The sequence below is a fragment of the Mobula hypostoma genome, chromosome 16 (genome assembly GCF_963921235.1).
Source record: "Mobula hypostoma chromosome 16, sMobHyp1.1, whole genome shotgun sequence".
NCBI classification, from domain to species: Eukaryota; Metazoa; Chordata; class Chondrichthyes; order Myliobatiformes; family Myliobatidae; genus Mobula; species Mobula hypostoma.
In genome coordinates this window covers 57,336,622-57,359,849 of record NC_086112.1, presented here as the reverse complement: position 1 = coordinate 57,359,849, position 23,228 = coordinate 57,336,622, and the positions used below count along the sequence as shown (strand labels likewise).

At 40.0% G+C, this 23,228-nt stretch overlaps 1 protein-coding gene across 2 annotated transcripts in view; it reads left to right on the top strand.

Annotated features, from left to right (window-relative positions):
* The window catches only part of LOC134357421 (zinc finger protein GLIS3-like), a 503,684-nt gene that overhangs the window by 136,555 nt on the left and 343,901 nt on the right, over positions 1–23,228 (top strand). For both annotated transcript variants that reach the window (XM_063068994.1, XM_063068995.1), the window contains one exon: positions 9,912–10,107. In XM_063068994.1, the coding sequence (XP_062925064.1) occupies positions 9,912–10,107 (196 nt within the window). The remainder of the gene's footprint in view (positions 1–9,911; positions 10,108–23,228) is intronic.

Sequence of the window (23,228 nt, the reverse complement as noted above, 5' to 3'; positions counted from 1 at the left end):
TTCATGTTCTGTTCTCTGATACACAAATAAATTTTTTGGAAAGTGTTATTCCTTTGTGCAAATGTTATTGCTTTGTTCAAGGAAGATAATAGGGAAACCTTGGCAGTTATAGACCAGTGAATCTTATATCATTGGTGGGCAAACTATTGAAGAGGATTCCTAGAGACAAGATTTAGAACACTTGTAGAAGCATAGTCTGATTAGGGAGAGCTAACATGGCTTTGTGAAGGCAGATTATGCCTCAGGAGCCTGATTTAGTTCTCTGTGGAAATGACGAAACAAACCGATGAAGGCTGAGCAGTGGCTGTGGTGTATATGGATTTTAGTAAGTTATTTGACAAGGATTCCCATGGTCAGAATGTCAGGAGACATGGGGTCCAGGAAACTTGTCTGCATTTATTCAGATTTGGCTGGCCCACAGAAGGCAAAGGGTGGTAGTAGATAGGGCATATTCTGTCTGGACATCAGTACCAGTGAGGTTCTGGAGGGCTCTTTTCTGGGATCTTGCTTGTTGTAATTTTTATAAATGACATGGCTGAAGAAATGGAATGGTGTGTTATTAAGTTTGCCGATGACATGAAGGTCAGTGGTGTTGTGGATAGTGTAGGAAGTTGTCATACATCATAATGGGACTTTGAAACGTCCAAGCTGGCATTGATGAAACATGGTGACATATTGTGGGCAGCTTACAAAACCTCTAAATTACTTCTTCTGAACTCTTACTGCCATCGGAAGCCTGTAATTTCCCTTTAAGTAATGTACTTTTGAACCATCTTACCAAACTAGTAATTTCACAATCTTTTGAAGAACTTGGTGGACTTAAGTCTCTAGCATGCAGGTGTGGAACCTTTAAGTGGATGAAGGTACATTGCCATGGTCAAAAGAGAAGGAGGAGGGGAGGACTCTAATCTAGATTGAAAACACTGGGGCATGGAACTTTCTCTACCCAGTATCTTGCTAGCAAATACACAATTACTGGAGAACAACATTGAGAACTTCAGGGCAAGATTGCTGCATCAGACAGAAATGAGGAATTGCTACATATGTGTTCCACAGAGACTTGGCTGACCTCAGACACACTGGATGTGTCGGTAAGACCTGAGAGCTGTTCAATACACAGGATGAACCAGGACCGCTGATTCAGAGAAGGCAAAAGGTAGGGGTCGGTGTTTCATGATAAACTCTTTGTGGTGCTCAGATGAAGCAGTCTTGGTCTTGTTCCCTTGACTTGGAATATCTAACGATTAAGTATCAGCCATTCTACTTACCGACAGAGTTCTCCTCCATGATCCTGACCACAGTTTACACATGGCCAAAAGCCAGTGTTAAGCAGGCAAGATGCTATCACCTCCTACAAAGTGAAACAAAGCAACGTAGTTGACAACAAAGTTTCACTTCAAGATCAACTCAATGCTTTTTAAGCTCGTTTTAACCATCAAAACATGAAGCACCTTCATGACCTCCTGCAGCCCCCCAATGACCCTGTGATTTCAGTCTCTGAGACTGACATGAGAGCATCCTTCAGGAGGGTGAACCCACAGAAAGCATCCGGCCCAGGTGGGGTACCTTGCCCAATACTAAAAACCTGTGCTGATCTGGCTGGAGTGCTCGCTGAGATTTTTAACCTCACGATTTGGCAGTTAGGTACCCATCTGCTTCAAGGAGGCTACAATTATAGCAGTGCCTAAGAAGAATGTGGTTACCTGCCTGAGTAATTGTCATCCTGAAGCACTAACATCCACTGTGATGGAGTGCTTTGAGAGGTTGGTGATGAAACATTTCAAATCCTACCTGAGAAGCACCTTAGGTCTGCTCCAGTTTGCCTACTGGTACAACGGATCAACAGCAGATGTCATTTCATTGGCTCTTCACTCAACCCTGGAACATCTGAACAGCGAAGATGCATATATTAGGATGCTCTTCATTGATTACAACTCGGCATTCAATAACAACTAATCGATAAGTTTCAATAAGACCTAGGCCTCAATACTTCCTTGAGCAAATGGATCCTTGATTTCTTCACTTGCAGAATCCAGTCAGTTGGGATTGGCAACAGCATCTCCTCCACAATCTCCATCAGCACAGCTGCACCACAAGGTTGTGTGCTTAGCCCCGTGCTCTATTCACTTTATTCCTATGACTGTGAGGCCAAGCACAGCTCCAATGACATATTTAAGTTTGCTGACAGCACTAGAGTCATTAGCCGAATCAAAGGTGATGAATCAGTTCAATGGAATTGAAAATATGGCCAACTGGTATTACAACAGCTGCTTCTCACTCAATGTCAGCAGATCAAGGAGCAGTTTATTGACTTCAGGAGGAGGAAGCCAGAGGTTCATGAGCCAGTCTTCATCAGGGGATCAGAGGTGAAGAGGATCAGCAACTTCAAATTCCTTGGTGTTACTTTTTCAGATGATTTGTCCTGGGTCCTGCACATAAGGACCATCACAAAGAAAGCATGACAGAACCTCTACTACTCAGAAGTTTGTGAAGATTTGGAATGTCATCTAAAACTTTGATAGATTTCTATAGATTTGCAGTGGAGAGTATATAGATTGGTTGCGTCATGGCCTGGTACGGAAGCACCAATGCCCTTGAATGGAAAAGCCTACAAAAAGTAGTGGATACAGCCCAGTCCATCACTGGTAAAGCCCTCCACACCACTGAGCACATCTACACAGAGCACTGTCACAGGACAGCAGGGTCCATCATCAAGGACCCCCACAACCTACATCATGCTCTTTCCCCACTACTGCCTTCAGGAAGGAGGTACAGGAGCCTCAGGACCTACACCACCAGGTTCAGGAACAGTTATTACCCCTCAACAATTGGGCTCTTGAACCAGGGAGGATAATTTCATTCAACTTCACTTGCCCCACTGTCACTGACTCTACAACTCATTTTCTTGATATTTATTGCTCACCTATTTATTGCTATCACGTTTTTTTATCGTTTTGTATTTGCAGTTTGTTGACTTTGCTTATCGGTTGTTGTCCATCCTATTAAGGTGCGGCTTTTCATGATGCTGTTGTGTTTCGTATATTTACTGTGAATGCCCAAAAGAAAACAGATCTCAGATTGTATATGGTGACATACATTTACATTGATATTAAATTTGCTTTAAACTTTGTAAACCTAAGTTGAGAAGTGGCAGGTGGAGTTCAATCTGGAAAAGTGTGAAATGATTCACTTTGCAAGGTTGAACTTGAAGGCAGAGTACAAGGTTTAATGACAAGGTTTTTGCCAATCTGGAGGAACAGGGGGATCTTGGGATTCATGTCAATAGTTCCCTCAAAGCTGTAGCATTTGTTAAAAGGGAGTTAAGATAGTGTATGGTGTGTTGGCCTTTGTTAGTCGGAGATTGAGTTCAGGAGCCACGAGGTAAAGTTGCAGCTCTGTAAAACTCCGTTTAGACCATATTTAGAATATTGTGTTCAATTCCGATCACCTCATGAAAGGAAGAATGTGGAAACTTTAGAGGATGCAGAGGAGATTTAGCAGAATGTTGCCTGGATTAGAAAGTATTTCTATGAGGATAGGCTGAGCGAAGTAAGGCTTTAGTTTTTGGAACAAAGAAGGATGAGAGGTGACTTGATAGAGATGTGCAAGACGATTAGAGGCATCGATTGAATGGATATTTCCAGAGACTATTTCCCAGGGCAGAAATGGCTAATACAAGAGCCATAACTTTAAAGTGTTGGGAGGAAAGTATAGTGAGGACGTCAGAGGTAAGTTTTTTACACTGAGAGGCATAGGTGCATGGAATGCATTACCAGGGTGGTGGTAGAGGAGGATACATTAGAGACATTTAAGGTACACTTAGACGGGCACATTGGTGAAAGAAAAAGGGAGAGCTAGGTTAAAGGGTCAGCACAACATTGTGGGCTGAAGGGTTTGTACTATGCGTACTGTTTGACTTATGCTTCCTGATCAAAGTGACTTTCTGGTTTCTTCCAAACATGTACCACTGAGACCATAACAGATTTAGTGCCATGAACCAAAAAAGACAAGAGTTCTGGACAACTGATCCAGTGAAAGGAGTTTAACTTATAAAATTACAGCTGAAAAATTTAAGTTCCGGTAACTAAATGAATATAAATCTGAAAATCCTCTCGGAGGACCACAACCTTATCGTTGGGTTTGGAGGCTTGATTGCCTCAATGACCCAGAGAGCTAAGTTGGCTGGAGTCAGGCCTTAATGTTTTGGCTCTTGGTTACCCATGCCATACAGGTCAAAGGGTAGAGGCCAAACTAAGCGTGGTCCACCAGTCCTCCAGGTTTGGGGGTTCAGCTCAGGACTAACAACCCTGACTGGTAAAAAAAATTGCTACGGAGACAGCAATGAAGGATCTTTCTACATGTGAGCGTAAGGATATCCTGAAGTCTCCACCTGGGTCTTGCATGACTGACAGGAGTGAAAACCAAGAGGAAGCTATTGACATGATGAAGGAAGCCCTGAACACCTCCAGAGATGGAGGACCTCCATTGTTGCCCTAAACGCGAGCAGCATAATGGGCAGGAAGAAGAAATCTGGAAATAAAATGCTCATCACGGTAAGGTTGGAACACAACCACAGCATTTCAATAAGTACATATGTTGTTCATTTCATATGCCTTCCTTGCACAGTCTGGCCTGTATTCAGCTCTAGACACTCCATTCAGAGGCTATTAATAAAAAGAACAATAAACATCAGCATTGCCAGCAATATTCACATCTATTGAATAAATTACAAGAAAAAAGTAGGTATATAAAATGAGGGAATAACCGCCTTAGATGAAAGCAACATATGAATGAGTGTGGTGTCAAAGCACTTTGGGTATACCTGAGCTCAATGGGCATTAATGGGGAACTACTGCAATAGTTGGAGTCAGCCCTCTATCCTACAGATGAAGATGGCTGTGAAGTTGGAATTCAATCATTCCAGCCTCAGAGTTGATATTTTCAAGAACAGTGACCACCCTTCCATTATAAGGATGGTCACAATCCTCTTGGTCACTGGGATGCACCTTCATTATTGCCAAAGGTCAATTACATTCATCAATCCTCAGCATTTGAAGCAGACCATGTCTGCATGCAATAGTGTGAAACAACATTCAGTCTTGGGCTGATAATTAACAACTAACATTCATGCCATAATAGTGCCCAACAATTACCTTCTCCAACAAGAGAAAACCTAACATCTAACCTTGACATTCAATAGTATTACCATCACTCAGACCCTAGTCTTCAATATCTTGGGAGGTCACCATTGGCTGAAAACTCAATTTAACCAGCCATATAAATATCAAAAGAGCTGCTTAAATGATAACTGTCATACCGTGAGGGCCTCACCTCCTTATATGCCAAGGCAAAAATAATCGTTAAATATATTTTAATTATTATATTGATATCCTTTAAAAGGCATCCGTTAGTCTTGTGAGACCATGGATTTGTGCCTGGAAAGTCTTCACTCTCCAGGGCGCAGGCCTGGACAAGGTTGTATGGAGGACCAGCAGTTGCCCATGCTGCAAGTCTCCCCTCTCCACGACACCGATGTTGTCCAAGGGAAGGGCAAGGGCCGATACAGCTTGGCACCAGTGTCATCGCGGAGCACTGTGTGGTTAAGTGCCTTGCTCAAGGGAACAACATCATGCCTCGGCTGGGGCTCGAACTCAGGACCTTCAGGTCGCTAGTCGAATGCCTTTAACCACTTGGCCATGTGCCCACACTGATATCCTTTAGAGGATATTTTATTCAAGACTGCATTTATGAAACTCAGTAGATTAAGATCTAGGGCCCCAATAAATACAATGGATTTTCATTAACTGGGTCAGCCACTTATTTGGGACAACTTCTCAAGTACAAAAACTAATTGAGAAAATAGCTGAGATAGCCTTTGTTTATTTGGGACACTCTGCTGCAGAATTGAGAGAGGAGACTGTTGCCAAACAGATTCTAACTACCATCAGTAGTTTGTATCTGTGTGGCCATTAGACACTACACTATGTTTAGAGCAAACAGTTTTTAAATAGTGCCAATTGCGTGTGTTTGTGTCCAAAAAACAGTGATTATTGTCATCGATAGTAGGTAAGAAATAAGCAGGAGGACAATACAGAACTGTTTTGCTCACTACAGTTTCAAACATTCAAGCCTGGAGATAGCAGAAACAGCTGAAATGACTTCACTACTCCAACAAGTTAGGCATTACAAAGATTTGAACGTATCGAATGTTACAATGAAAATGAAGATTTGGAAGATGCAATTGTCAAAGGCATTCTATGAAGGCAGTCGATTATGTGCACTAGGTGCATGCACTGATTTTGTTCATTTACAGTCAATCGAAAGAACACAACAGTGTATACTGGATGAATTCCTCCATCAATAATAAAAAGGAACTAATACACTGTTTTATGGTACTATAGTGGTATCGGTAGTGTTCTAAATAGTTTTGTATTTCATTTAATAGCAGAAGTTGTTACTCAGTTAAACAGAAGTTTGTCTTTTTTATACCTTTTAACTATTTCCATGAAACTTCAGCTAATTGGGGCAAAATGTACTGGCCCTGATATGTCCCAATTAATTGTACTTACAAATCAATCTAGTTTACTATCGTACTCTAGAAACAAAGTCAGCTTTACCAGTATATAGGTTAGTCTTATTATAGTTGCCAAGCAATTATAACTAGTAAAAGCAAGTTGTATTATTATTAATACTTTGTGAGATCTGTTACCATAGATTCCATTTATTTGAGGTTACATGACAGTAACACTGAATGGGACAATGGAGGAGTGAGATAAGAAGTATTTACTCATGAAGTTCAGTATATCATTTTGTAAAGAAAGCTAGATGAACTGGTTAGTGTCTTCCTGACAGGTAATTTGGGCCCCATATCTAGGAAAGGATGTGCTTGCATTGGAGAGGGTCCAAATCATGGCTTAGGAGAATGATCTAGGGAATGAAAGATTAACACATAGGGAGCATTTGATGGCTTTGGGCCTGTGCTTGCTGGAGTTTAGAAAAGTGAGATGGGATCACATTGAAATCTACTGAATATTGAATGGTCAAGATAGAGTGGACTTAGAAAAGACGTTTCCAATAGTGGGAGAGTCTAGGACCAGAGGGCACCTCTTCAGAACAGAAGGACGTCCCTTTAGAACAGAGACGTGGAGGAATTTCTTTAGCCAGAGGATGGTATATCTGTGCAATTCATTTCACAAATGGCTGTGGAGGGCATGTCTTTTTGTATATTTAAAGTAGAGGTTGATATGTTCTTGATCAGGAAGGGCATCAGATGTTACAGGAGAGGGCAGGAGAATGGGGTTGAGAGGGAAAATAAATCACCCATGATGGAATGGCAGAGCATACTCAATGGAATAAATAGTCTCATTCGGTTGCTATGTCTTATGGATTTATCATAATTTGGTATGTTTTTATATTTTGCTCAGCCTTGTTGGAATATTTTTGCTTTATATCTTAGCAATTCTCTGCTGAATTATATTTTACAAATGCCTTTAGTTGCACTTTAATGCATATCGCTGAATATTATTTATGATTATATCATGGCAGACAGAAACTGAATCGTTATACCTATTAATTGCAAATTCTTCCTTCATCAGGTTTCAATAAAATTCATGTAACATGAAAAAATATCATTTATTAGGTGACTTTTTTTCTCAGATTATATCAGATTTAAGGCTGGTCTTCTTTTTGTGCAACACACATCAAAGTTGCTGGTGAACGCAGCAGGCCAGGCAGCATCTCTAGGAAGAGGTACAGTCGACGTTTCAGGCCGAGACCCTTCGTCAGGACCCTGACGAAGGGTCTCCTTTTTGTGTCTCAATTTCCTGGCTCCAACCAATTTGACTTGAAAGACTCATTAGACATCATTTGTACAGGTCATTTAGAATAGGTACAGCCAGGAAGCAACTAGAAGGGAGGAAGAGCTCAGGTGACTCAGTGACATCATAGAAAAATCAATAACTAGGAATCACTACTAAGGGCATGGGACTGCATGAAGTTCAGAATGGTTGTTGGAAAGATTAACATGTGGGATTGTGGAGAAGTGTCATAATAAGGAATGAAGCAAGTAAAGTGAAGCTAAGCGTCAAATGGAAAGAGAAAATCCAGCAGTTTTCATTTTTCTTTAGTTAACATGTTGCTTGAGACTAGAAACGTGACAGGACAGAGTACATTTAAACGTGGTTAATTATAAGGTGCATTGTCTCATTGTAATGTTAAAATAACCAACTCACTTGTCCCCACCTCTCTCAACCACTGGAAATAAATAGGTTATGGGCTTATTACATTTTTCAGGGCACTTGATCTGAAAACCTTTTTGGGAGCTTTTGGAGAATGAGTCAAAGTCCCACTCAGGATCTCATTGAAATAATCCGACTTTACATTGGACTGATAGAAGTGTTCCATCTGCTCTCTCCTTCTTGCGTCTACCATTGCAATTGTGGTCTTACAATTCATTCTTCCAACAGGCAATCCTTACTCATGTTCAATGTACAAAGCAGCTTTTCTAGCCAAAACAAACTCTCCCATTCTAAACAAATTTGTGCTCTTTTGCAATATAGTAATGGAAATAACATGTTAATCAATAGTTTAACTTTAACTGAGAAGTTTTATACCAATGGATCTCACCATGCATTCCTCTCCTTTAAAAATCAATCAAACTGCCAACCCGTTGAGTTTGAGCTAAAACCAGAAATTCAGTTTTTCTTTTATGAGGTTTATAATGATTACTTGAAAATACTAAATGAAATGGAAGGATTGGAAGCTTAGCTGACATATTCAGATTGTAGCAAAATTAATGATCTCTGAATTGGTTCCTTAATTCTTTAAATTTTACATTTATTAATAAACCTGCTCCAAGCAGTCACATTTCACCATCATGATGGGGAAGAAGAAAAAGTTGCCAAAATAAAATTCGGAATGAAGAAAATTCCTGAGAAACTCAGTCAGTTATGTGTCAAACTATTCCTAGTTGTCCACATAAGTGATATCAGGTTTGGTATTTCCATTCGAAGGCTGAAGTCCTGAAGTAGTTGAGGTTTTGGTGACTATTCACAAATTCCTGGAGGGAAACGCAACTCTGCTTCAATTCCCTAGTGCCATTTCTGGGGGAATCTGCCTGCTGAACTTGCACTTGAAATAATGTGCATAGTTTATTTATTTTATATATTTTTTATTCCCCCCCCCCCTTTTCTCTCTCTTTTTTCTCCCTCTGTCCCTCTCACTATAACTCTTTGCCTGTTCTCTACCCTCCGGGCTCCCCTCCACCCTTCTCTTTCTCCCCAGGCTTCCTGTCCCATGATCCTTTCCCTTCTCCAACTCTTAGATCCACCCTTCCCCTCCTGTCTTCTCCTATCATTTTGGATCTCCCCTCCCCCTCCCACTTTCAAAACTCTTACTAACTCTTCCTTCAGTTAGTCCTGACGAAGGGTCCCGGCCCAAAACGTCAACTGTACCTCTTCCTATAGATGCTGCCTGACTTGCTGCATTCACCAGCATTTTTTGTGTGTGTTGCATAGTTTCGTTGCCATTTTCAAGGGAAACAGTACAGCAAGGGTTGTCTTGCAGTTTGAATAATGGGCTCTTCAATATTATTCAAAGTTCTTGATTCAGCCAGCTTCAAAGCTTTTTCAGTTTTATTATCCAGTTGTGCTGACCCACACGTGATTGTGCTGCATTGCTCCTTGCATCAAGTTCCATTCAGTATATTTGTGCAATCCCTATTCTACGCAGGATCCCAGTTAAACATGGTCTGTGTTACAAAATTCTCACTCTTGTTTTTGCGATATGGTGAAACGAGTTGAGGAACCTTAAATCAGTTGACTAACCTTTGGTGAAATTACTGTTTTGACATAATTTGAAATTTTAGTTGAAATTGCTGCATAATCCTAACATTTATTTTGTCTATACTTCAGGGAATCCTGGGTTTGGACCACAATGCAAAGCAATTGGGAAAGGCACCAGCAACAATCTAGTGGTTACAAGCAGTCCCATGACAGTCCAGCGAACAGAGCTTCTACAAAGCCAAGCAATCGTCCCTGGCAACCACCTTAATCAGGCAATATGTCGTCACATGAACCCCAACCTAAACATTTCTGCTACAGATACAAGGTCTTGTAATCTTCTTGGAATTTTAAATTAATTGAATTAATTAACCATTTCATTCCAATTGAAATCCTGAATCTGATAATGTAAGATATCAAGTTTTAAAAATGTTTAACTTTCAATGCATATGCTAAAAAAAACGGATTGATTCATCTAACTGAATTAAGTAAGAAATGCTGCATTTTACATATGTACTCATGTAGTAAATCAGTCCATTTTTGTCTGCATATATGATTTGTTGGGCACAAATTTAACAAGTTGCACATATTTTATTGAGGTTTTTTTTCAAGTGCTGTGAATGTCTATAGCCCTTCCTAAATTTATAAATGGTCTTATAACATAGTCATCTTTCATCAGTTCACTCTTCTATAACTGTTCACCCTTGAAAATGGTTGCTGTTGGAATATACTTGAATTTGAAAAGGCGCATGACCTTAGTATTGCATCTAAATTCCATTGTCAGATATCTGTACCTACTTAATCTTCAAGACATTATTTGATTATGGAATCTGGAGCAAACCCAATGGTGGATTCAGCAAAGCTCAAGTTCCTACAGATGCAGATTTCTATTCAGTTCAGGAACTTTGTGACTTCTTATTCTTATCCCATGATTCAAATCTTCAGGACATTTTAGGAATACCTAAAGAATCTTTTGGTACATTGCTTAATCTTCAGAAGGGGCAAGTACAACATAACTCAGCCCGTCACCTGAATTCAGCTGGAACTGTCACGGTCCCGAACCTTAATTCCTCTTGTTATCCTAATTCTCTTTTCCCTGTGTTCTCCTGGGCTCCTTGATTGCGGCACCTGATTCTCTTCTAAACCTGCTGTATAAAAACTCCAGCTTTGCATCCACTCGTTGCCAGACCATTGCTTCAGCCAGTGAGGTAATTCACGTTGCCATCCGCTTGGAATAGTGTATTCTAAGTTATACTTCAGTACGGAGGTTTACCTGTGAAACTCTGTCTCTCCATGTTAAGGTAAGTATTCTAAGTTTACTTCAGTACTGAGGTTTACCTGTGAAGCTCTATCTCTCCGTGTCAAGATAAGCATTCTAGGCTTTACTTCAGTACCGAGGTTTACCTGAGTAACTCTGTCTCTCCATGTCCAGATAAGTATTCTAAGTTTACTTTAATACCGGGGTTTACCTATGAAGCTCTGTCTCTCCGTGTCAAGATAGGTATTCTAAGTTTTACTTCAGTACCAAGGTTTACCTGTGTAACTCTGTCTCTCCGTGTCAAGAGAAGTATTGTCTGCTGTTTGCCTTTCTACGCTTCGTGTCAAGATAAGTTTTGCCTGCCGCCTGTCCTTCCTGTTTGCCGTTCAGCTTCAGCAATGCCCTGTGTCAAGAAAAGTATTGTCTCCCATTTGCCTTTCCATGTAACGCTCCATGTCAAGATTAGTGTTGCCTGCCACCTGTCTCCTGTTTGCTGTTCAGCTCCAGCAATGCGGTGTGTTGAGAAAAGTGGTTCCTGCCTCCTGCTCCTCCATTCACCCGCGCTGTTTGCTTGTGTTAACTCTGTCTCTCAACCGCTTAGAATTGTGTATTCTAAGTTCTGCTTCTGCGCTTTTTGCCTGTGTTAACCCTGTCTCTCAGCTGCTTAGAATTGCGTATTCTAAATTCTGTTTCCATGCTGTTAGCCTGTGTTAATTCTGTCTCCCAACTGCTAGGAATTGTGCATTCCAAGTTCTGTTTCTGCGCTGTTTGCCTGTGTTAACTCTGTCCCTCCGTGTTAATAGGAGCATTGCATGCCGCCTGTCTTCCTGTTCATCCTTCTGCCTACTGTTCTCCTCAAGTCACGCTCGCACAATGGTCTGCATTTCTGCTCTGCCTCGTTCCGCCACCCACCTACACTCTCCTTTGGCTCGGTGGTTAAACGCTGTGTTCCCACTGTAGCCATCCGGGTTCGATCGCCGGTCAAGCCCCGCTTATTCGTCGGCTTTCCTCTGCCTAATCCTCGCTCCCCGGTCTTCCCTGTAATCGTTAGTTAACACTTTAGATTACTCTGCCTTCATGTCTGTGTCCTGCATTTGGGTTCGCCCCGTTCCATTGCAACAGGAACAGACTAGAGTGTCCAATGCTTCATTATAAACCACATACATGTGTGAAAATTGCCTTCATCAGTTATGGACTGTGAAATTTCACCCTGTGAGCTCTGTAATTATCAGAGTGTCTTGTGTTTGAGAGGCGCTGTTGTGCCTTCTTTGTGGTGGAAAGAATTTAAAACTATTGACCATCTCTATCTCCTCTAATGAAGACTGGCTCGCAGACATCCAGCTCCTGCCTCCTGAAGCATAATGTACAAAAGTATGCATTCCAAATAGAGCCTGATACAAAATGGTCATGAAACTTCATTTTATATATATATTGCACTTAATCGGTTCCTTGGTTAAACTATAAATTTCTGGCAGTTGTTTTAGGCAGTACTATATTTAAGTGCTTTAACTTTCTGCATTTTTGTCCATAGCTTTTTTCTGAGTGTTGTTCACTTAGACAAGTGACAAAAATAAAGTTACCAAAAAACTAAGTCACTGTTCTCAAAAGTACACAAGGATTATGTGTACTGCACTGCCAATTTATTCCAATAAAGTAGTTAAAGAATATCCTGATATTTCGTATGCTGCAAAAATTTTGCTTTGCAATTTAAATGATTAAAAAATAGCTGCACTATTTTGTCAGTAAACTTAAATATTTGAATTATAGCAAATTACATTTAAAACAATGGACTGGTTTTTCACCAGTAAAACAAAACAACATTGGGGAACAGAGTTCAATATCCTGATCCATTTTTCCTGTGTTGGGCCTTTTGGTTAATTGAATCTATTAAAAATAAAAGATAAGTGAATTGGGTGCTAGGTGCCATTGCTAAACCAACTAATCTCATATTGTACAACTGTGTAATGTGAGCAAATCACGAGCCTATTAGAAATACATGTTCACAAGGTGCAACATCAGGTGATCAGCATCTCTATGTGTCACCAAGTTTCTTGGGAAGAGAGTTAATGCTCAATTACCTTAGCTTTTCTACCTCATTTTCAACCTAGAGTCAGCAATCCACTTCATTCCAAGGAGATCCAGACCTGAAATTATAATTCAGACTGTTTAACAATAATGTCAATAATATTACCTGACAATCAATTATAGCTCAGCAACTCTGATGATATTTTTTTATTTTGGACAATATCAATTTGTATTTTAAAGCCAAAAATAAAACAAAATTGTATTAAAATGTTCTCGTTGTTCTTTTAAGCTGAGACTCTCCTGTAGTTTATACAAGTTCACAGGTTGGTCATGAAGTTACCCTGAGGACACACTTCAAAGTTTAATTGTTTTTTTCACCCTCACCCTTTCCCTTCCTTTGTTGTGATTATCCATTAACAGAAGCAAATAATTATTTCATGAATAAAAATTAAAGTGAAAATTTATTTACCTTGAAAGTACTTAGAATAAAACAAAGATTTTGTTTTAGCTGCCTTTATAACACTTGCAATTCCTATTATTAATTGTTCACTGACTTAATTCATGCAGGAATTTCAGTAATTTCTAAGGCAAGGAGATTTAGTTGTACTCAAACATGCTGAAGTACAAATTGTGGACATACCACGTTGTGTCATTTGTGAATATTATTCTTTGCCTGGATCAGGAATGTACTTGGAATGCCTGTGGTTTAACTGCACATATACCATGTATAAACTTCTACACTTTATCCTAACTTCAAAGCTTGAACATACAAAGCAGAAGCTTTTTTTCTGTGTATTGCTTTAAAAGTATTGACTGCGAAATTCAGCCATGCTTCAAAATATATGTTAAGATGGTGCCTTTGGGGGGTATCCCAACATTGTAATTTTATGAAAGTGTTTGAGCACCTAGTGGACCCAGTACTGAAAAACTTCCCATCATTGGACATTAAGAAAAACTTAGTTCAGGAGCTCCATGCATGTGCTGGAATTAAGGTGCTTTATTCCATGCCCTAATTAATGCCATTCTGGCAACTCCTTGAAGGGGAGGTGATTGTTAATATCAACTACTGCACAAGTCATTGCACAGCTTGGAAAACACCCAGTGAAAAGAAAAAAAACACGTGTAAGCACCTGTTTTACTAATAACTGGCTAAAGATGTAGAGAGAGTCTTGTTCTCTTAGAGTTAGAAGCTGCCAAGGTCAAAGTAGAGGAGATGGTCAGAGAGATAAATGCCTGAAGTTTCAATGCCACAGAAAGTTAAAGGCCTTGCATGTTTGATAAAGGCAAGCAAAATAATAATCAATCCCATCAGCCAAGAACTGTACCAAAGTGCTTACAAAGCAACCACTGCTCTGGTACTCACTCATACATCTCAGATCTCTAAAAACTTACAGCTGTTCAGCCCTGCTGTATTCATACTGATAGATTGCAATACATTCACTAACACACCTTTCCCTTGCAAGAGAAAGTCCCACAGAATTGCATATTATAGTGACAGATAGGAGAGTACCTTATTATGCCCACGGGCTCTGCTAATTGGATGGTGAGATGCTTATGGTGAGAATGCAATTTGCTGACACCATGATAGTCATCAGTTCATGAAAAGAATAATTAAGAATGCTCAAGTGCTGGTATTTAATCCGTATTTTCACTTTTTACTGCCCTACCTCTTTATACAATTTCTTCTGCCATATAATAGAGGTTTGAATGTGCCTCTCTCATCATTGTGATAAGTGATGTAGTCTTCTCATTTTAGATAAATAACATTTGTCCTGGTTCCAGCAATGGAACCATCATATAACCATATAACCATATAACAATTACAGCACGGAAACAGGCCATGTTGGTCCTTCTAGTCCGTGCCGAACTCTTACCCTATCCTATTCCCACTGACCTGCACTCAGCCCATAACCCTCCATACCTTTCCTGTCCATATATCTATCCAATTTAACTTTAAACAACAACATAGAACCTACCTCAACCACTTCTGCTGGAAGCTCATTCCACACAGCTACCACTCTCTGAGTAAAGAAGTTCCCCTTCATGTTACCCCTAAACTTTTGTCCTCTAACTCTCAACCCATGCCCTCTTGTTTGAATCTTCCTCACTCTCAATGGAAAAAGTCTAACCACATCAACTCTATCAATCCCCTTCATAATTTTAAACACCTCTATCAAGTCTCCCCTCAACCTTCTACACTCCAAAGAATAAAGACCTAACTTGTTCAACCTTTCTCTGTAACTTAGGAGATGAAACCCGGGCAACATTTTAGTAAACTTCCTCTGTACTCTCTCAATTTTATTGACATCTTTTCTATAATTCGGTGACCAGAACTGTACACAATCCTCCAGATTTGGCCTTACCAATGCCTTATACAAATTCAACATTACATCCCAACTCCTATACTCAATACTCTGATTAATAAAGGCCAGCAAATCACAAGCTTTCTTCACCACCCTATCCACATGAGATTCAATCTTCAGGGAACTATGCACCATTATTCCTAGATCCCTCTGTTCTAAAGCATTCTTTAATGCCCTACCATTTACCATGTATGTCCTATTTTGATTAGTACTACCAAAAATGTAGCACCTCACATTTTTCAGCATTAAACTCTATCTGCCATCTTTCAGCCCACTTTTCTAACTGTCCTAAATCTCTCTGCATGTTTTGAAAACCTACCTTATCATCCACAACACCACCTATCTTAGTATCATCTGCATACTTACTAATCCAATTTACCACCCCATCATCCAGATCATTAACATATATTACAAACATTGGACCCAGTACAGATCCTTGAGGCACTGCTACACACCATCCTCCAATCTGACGCACAGTTATCCACCACTACTCTCTGGCGTCTCCCATCTAGCCACTGCTGAATCCATTTTACCACTTCCATATTAATGCCTAACGATTGAACCTTCCTAACTAACCTCCCGTGTGGAACCTTGTCAAAGGCCTTACTGAAGTCCATATAGACAACATCCACCGTTTTACCCTTGTCAACTTTCTTAGTAATCTCATCAAAAAATTCAATAAGATTTGTCAAACATGACCTTCCATGCGCAAATCCATGTTGATTGTTCCTAATCAGACCCTGTCTATCCAGAAACTTATATATACCATCTCTAAGAATACTTTCCATCAACTTACCCACCACTGACATCAAACTCACAGGCCGATAATTGCCAGGTTTACTCTTAGAACCCTTTTTAAACAATGGAACCACATGACATATTAAATATCTATTAAATAGGGGGTATTTGTTGGGGAGCACTTCGGGTCCAGTGATCACAATACAATTAGTTTCAGTGTAATTATGGGGAAGGATAGGACTGGACCTAGCTTTTTGTCATACTTTCCATAACTACCCTACTTGTTTACTTTGCCTTACACAATTCAATATCCTTCTTCTTAGTGAATACCGAAGAAAAGAAATTGTTCAAAATCTCCCCCATCTCTTTTGGCTCCGCACATAGCCGTCCACTCTGATTCTCCAAGGGACCAATTTTATCCTTCACTTTCCTTTTGCCACTAACATAACTGTAGAAACATTGTTTATGTTTTTTATTTATTTAATAATTTAATATTTAATATGACCCCCTAACTATTGAGTCCCCTATTACTATTGCCCTAATCAACATGACATAACCATATTAAACATCAGAGACAAAGATATAAGCTTGCACCACATCTGTGCATTGGTAGTCCCATCTGACAACTTTAAGAACCATAGAGAAAAGTTTAGAGAGTGATGCATATAGGGAGATATATCACTCAGGAATTCAGGTCCTTTGGGAAGGACGGGGAGCTAACATACCAGCTCTTCAGAGGGATATTCATGGACCAATTCTTCTCCAAAGAAGCAATTTGAAGAATATAATGTGGTAATCTAGAGGTGAAGGTTATTGAGCAAATATATATCTTTGCCTTCTCCATATTGGAGCTTTCCCATAATAGCAATCAGGTGCCACTAGCAACACTGACAATCAACCAAAGATAATGAGTTATGAGAAACCCTAATTGTCATGGTGATGTAGTTCCCATGGTGCCATCCTTCTGCTACTTATCATTTCAAATAAATTATGAACATTAGAAAAAGGTAATCAAGATATGAAACTCAACAATTCAATCCTTGAATCTATAATTGAACTTCTGGATGATTATATTTAATATGGCGTATGATGATAGATAACATGCTGGATGTATGTGTAAAAATCCTCAATAAAATCTGCTCTCAATAATGTTCTTGGGCAACAATTAAAATCTATTTTAAAGTATCTGCCGTTTAAATGTTTAGGAATTGCTTCTATGAATTGTAACCATTGGTGAGACTCGGTTGCAGGAGGGGCAGGACAGGCTGCTCAGTGTTCTGGGGTCTGTTGTTTTAGACACGGCAGAGAGGGATGGATTAAAGGAGGAGGGGTGGTGTTACAATTTAGGGAAAATGCCATGGCACTGCTCAAACAGGACAGACCAGAGAACTCATCTTGTGAGGCTTTATGGGTGGAACTGAGGAATAAAAAATGCATGACTACGTTAATGAAGCTATATTATGCACCACCCAACAGTCCACAGGATTTTGAGGAACAAATTTGCAACGAGATCGCAGGCTGTTGCAATAAACATAACATTGCTATAGTAAATTATATTAATTTTCTACATATTGGCTGGGACTCCCATACAGTAAGAGGACTGAATGGAAAAGAGTTTGTCAAATGTGTTCAGGCAAGTTTTCATAACCAGTACATAGAAGTCACAATGACAGAGTGTGCAATACTTGATATCCTTTAGGGAATGAGATAGGGCAGGTGACAGAAGTTTGTGTTGCGGAATACTTTGCATCTAGTGATCATATTGCCATTATTTACAAAGTAATTATGGAAAAAGATAGGACTGCTTGGCAGGGTGAGATTCTAAATCGGAGGAAGACCGAGTTTGGTGGTATCCGAAAGGATCTGGCAGGTGTGGATTGGGACAGGCTGTTTTCTGGCAAAGGTATACATGGTAAGTGGGAGGCCTTCAAAAGCAAACTTTTGAAAACACAAAGCTTGTATATGCCTGTCAAAATTAAAGGAAAAGATGAGAGGTTTAGGGAACCTTGGTTTTCAAGAGATATTGAAGCCCTGATTAAGAAAAAAGAGAGTTGTATATCAGTTACTTATGGAGTATAAGAAAAGCAAGAGTACATGTAAGAAGGCAATCAGGAAGGCTTAAAAAAGACATAAAGTTGCCCTAGTTGACCAGATGAAGGAGAATCCTAAGGATTCTGCAGGTATGTTAAGAACAAAAGGATTGCAAGGTAGAAAATTGGTTCTCTGGAAGATCAGAATTGTAATCTATGAGTGGAACTGAAGGAGGTGGTGGAGATCTTAAATGTATTTACTCAGGAGATGGACACAGAGGCAATGCAGCAGCGAGGTCATGGACCCTATACAGATTACAAAGGAGGAGATGTTTGCTGTTCCGAGGAAATTTAGGCTGGATAATTCCCCAGGGCCTGACAAGATGTTCTCTTGGATCCTGTGAGAAGCAAATACATAAATTGCAGGGGCCCTAGCAGAGATATTTAAATCATTTAGTGACAGGTGAGGTAATGGAGGACTGGAGAGTAGCCAATGTTGTTCCACTGCTTAACAAAGGGTCTAAAAATAACAACAGGAAGTTATAGGCTGGTGAGCCTGACATCACTAGTGGGAAAGTTATTAGATGATATTCTAAGGGACTGGATATATGAGTATTTGGATAGACATGGGCTGATTTGGGACAGTCAGCATGATCTTGTGCATGGTAGGTCATGTCTAACCAATCTTATGGAGTTTTTTGAGGAAGTTACCAGGAAAGTTGATGAAGGCAAGGCTGTGGATGTTTCCTACATTGACTTTAACAAGGCATTTGCCAAGGTCCTGCATGGGACGTTGGTCAAGGAGGTTCAGTCACTTGGCATTCAAGATGAGGTAGTAAAGTGGATTCGACGTTGGCTCTGTGGGAGAAGCCAGAGAGTAGTAGTAGATGGTTGTCTCTCTGACTGGAGGCCTGTGCCTAGTGGAGTGCTGGGTCCATTGTTGTTTGTCTTCTATATCTATGATCTGGATGATAATGTGGTTAACCGCATCAGCAAATTTGCAGATGACAGCAAGACTAGGGATGTAATGAACAGTGAGGAAGCCTATCAGAGCTTGCAGCATCATCTAGACTAGCTGGAAAAGAGGGCTGAAAAATGGCAGATGGAATTTAACGCAGAAAATAATGAGGTGTTGCACTTCAGTAGGACCAACCAGGGCAGGTCTTACACAGTGAACCATATGGCATTGGGAAGTGCAGTAGAACAAAGGAATCTGTGAGTACATGTCCATTATTCATTGACAGTGGTAGCGCAGGTAGATAAGGTTGTAAAGAAAGCTTTTGCCACATTGGCCTTTATAAATCAAAGTACTGAGTACAGGAAACACACACAAAATGCGAGAGGAACTCACCAGGTCAGGCAATATCTATAGAAAAGAGTAAACAGTCAACATTTGGAGCTGAGACCATTCAGCAGCCTGCTGAGGGGATTCGGCCTGAAACATCGACTGTTTATTCATTTCCATAGATGCTGCCTGACCTGCTGAGTTCCCCCAGCATTTTGTGTGTGTTGCATGGATTTCCAGCATCTGCTGATTTTCTCTTCTTTGGCATTAATTACAGGAGATGCAATGTTATGATAAAGTTGTATAAGATGTTGGTGAGGTCTAATTTAGAGTATTGTGTGCAGTTTTGGTCAACTACCTACAGGAAAGATGTAAATAAGATTGAAAGAGTACAACGAACATTTATAAGGATGTTGCCAGGACTGGAGGACCTCAGTTATAAGGAAAGATTGAATAGGTTAGGACTTTATTCCTTGGAATGTAGAAAATTGAGAGAAGATTTGACAGAGGTATACAAAATAATGAGGTGTATAACTAGGGTAAATGCAAGTAGGCTTTTTCCACTGAAGTTGGATGGAACTTCAGCTAGAGGTTATGGGTTAAGGGTGAAAGGTGAAAAGCTTAAGGGGAACATGAGGGTAAACTTCTTCGCTTAGAGGGTCGTGAGAGTGTGGAATGAGCTGCCAGCACAGGAGCTCGATTTCAACGTTTAGGAGAAGTTTGTATAGGTACATGGATCATAGGGATATGGAGAGCTATAGTCCTGGTGCAGGTCAATGGGACTAGGTAGTTTAAATAGTTTGGCATGAACCAGATGGGCTGAAAGGCCTGTTTCTGTAGTGTACCTTTCTGTGACTTTATTACTATGATCAATGCATCATTAATATGCATTGGGATATCTAGAATGGAGGTCATCTTCTTAGAAAGATGTTATGTCTATCTAATTTTCTGAGTATGCCAACTTCCACATCCCTATAACAATGACTCATGGATATCTGAATAGAATAAAGTACATTATAAAATTTAGCTGATGATGTATCATTATTATCATTTTTTCAATGAACTGTTGAAACTGTTCACTAAAAGATATTGAATTTTGTCCGTAGTCGCTTTTAAAATCAGCTGGGCCAATCCAGGCAATAGTGTAAGTGATTAACCTAATCTTTTTTATTATATTTTTCCATGCCCCTCTTTGTCATTGTCACGTTGCCTTGCTTACATTGGTTACTAGTGCGATATATTATTTTGAGACAGCATAGAACTTTTATTACCAGTTAAATATAAGTATTCATCTAGAAACAATTTCATAGCAACAATCTTTTTTATTTTGAAATCCCGCTTAGATTTATTACATTTAAAAGAAAATGATCATTCAAAACTTTGGTTCTGAAATGTAATCTGTTTAGCTTCAAAAATCAAATCTGCTCTAATAACAAAATACCCAGACTAAAAACTCATTTAAAAATGCATAAAGTTACTTACAAATGTCCAGGCTAAATTTCATAGGAAAAAATCCATTTCAAGTGATTTATACATAGAATTGTTTGGACAAATACTCATTTTGTTCTTATCTTGTTCATTAGAGTGAGATGGCTCTCTAAGAAAACGCTAACTTGATAGTTCAGTTACTTGCAACCAAAAAGTTTCCAAGACTAGTCACGGGTATGTTCTAGGTAATTAAACACAGTCAAATATGGATATTTCAGTTAGCCTCACTATGACTTCTTAAGATAATGGGAAAACATCTTCAACTTCTTCTCCTGATTGGAAGCCAGCAATTCCTGTATGTTGTGTACATACACCTATTGATGCTTCTGGACACATCTTCAGTGATGTTCCTGGAATCATCGGGTGTTTCGGGTCTTTCAACATCATACAACCTCCTCCAGGTGACCCAGCCGGGGCAGATCAGACCCCAGCTTGTGTCCAGATGGCTAGCTACTTATGACTCCATGGCTCCCCTCTTTTGAGCCACAGCCATCTTGAGGCCCTCTCTGCCGCATCGGTGCATGTTAGCTGCAGGCCATTTGATCTGCCCCCTGTTAGACTTCATGTTCGAGGGATTAGTTTGCAACACTTGGAGGTTCCGGGCACTATGGGGTGACTCCGGGCCTGGCCCCTCCTTTGTCTCACCAGGTTGGATACCTGCGCGTTGTGCTGCTCCTGCTCCCACCAAACACTTCATCCTCGCTTGGTAGATCTTCAAGCCGTGATCGTTGTTGCAGATTTTGCCACATGCACACTGCTTCCTCATCGTCGTTTGTTCATTGCCTGGGTCTGATGTCATTGTGTCCATCCGACTGGGGTGTTCATCCCCCTCACCTCTCGGGCACCCCTGGGTGTATCTTTTCCTTAGATTCTTTGTGGCTTCTGTGGGGGTCCTCCTCTCAGAGGACGCAGATCGGGTTGCCAGCCCGTTCTGCCTTGGTTGCCATCTCTCCAGGCTGTCACTGACTCTCCAGTCGTCACCACTCTTTTCGTGGTTGTCACCCAGTCTTTCCTGGTTGTTAGTCTATCTTTGATAAAGTACAGTCCCTGATGGCTACAATGACAGGCAGCAATTCAACAGGCTACCAGGGCATACCTTCAGTTTGCTTCATAAAGAATAATCTTTGAATAAGCTACCAAAGATATTCATAACACCCTTAAAACGTAACCCTAAATTAAATTGTACCTTCATTGAAGAAAAGGTAGACAGGAGAGAGAAAAAAAATCTATTTTATTTAAAGATACAGCAAGGAACGGGTCCTTCCGGCCCAACAAGCTGCAGTGCTCAGCGACCCACCTATTTAATCCTTGCCTAATCACAAGACAATCCTGTTGCATTTTGCCTAATCAGGCAGAACACAACAGGTTTTCAACATAATTTGTGTTTGTCTATGCTACAAAATGCTGCCATCTTCAGTATTGCTAAGATGGCTGCAGTCTTGATGTCTTGTATTTGTAGTCTGACTTTTGCTACTACTTGGCTGCTGTGTATGTATCTGTGAACAATACAATATTAATGGTATTTTGTCATCACTTCTACACTTCCTCATTTCTTGTTCTTCTGGTATTAGATAATGGCAGGCAGAAAGCAGGAAACCCAAAATTACTGTCTTCCTGGGTAAATTAGCAACTTTGCACTTTTCAGTAGTAGAAATAAAATAGTGTTGGTTGTTCAAAGGCGAAGATACAAATAAAATAAGAAGTTGAATTGGTGGCACTTTAGCCAAGCTCCCAAAATGGTTTACAAGCAGGGTTTAATTTTTAATATACTTCCTGCACTTTTTCTGGTAAATGAAACAAGTAATGTAAACCCAATAATATCTTACAATTAGCAACTGAGCAAATTTCTAGAGCTGTTCTGCAAGTATTTGGAAATTGCTGTGCATATAGTACATAATCACTTCATGAATTGGTTATCCTTTCTAAATATCCTTTGTAATAAACGCCATGGGATTATCAATTTAAATTAACTTCCCCTGTTACTTAAGGATTATGCATTTCAGCAGCTAAAATTGTGTATTTTATAGGGCAACTGAAATAAAATATAATTTTTCTTGGTGTTCCAACAGATTTTTATATTTTTATATTTAAGCACATCACCTCTACTGGGGCATAGGTTGCCAAAAGCAACTCGCCAGAGTTCTCTGTCCTGAAGTAGTCTTTCAGGTTGACCCCATGTGTAGCCCATCTTCAGAGATCATTCGTCTCCCAGGGATGAGGCTTTTGGAGCTTCTGTTGACAATCTGTAGCTCCTGGTTTTTA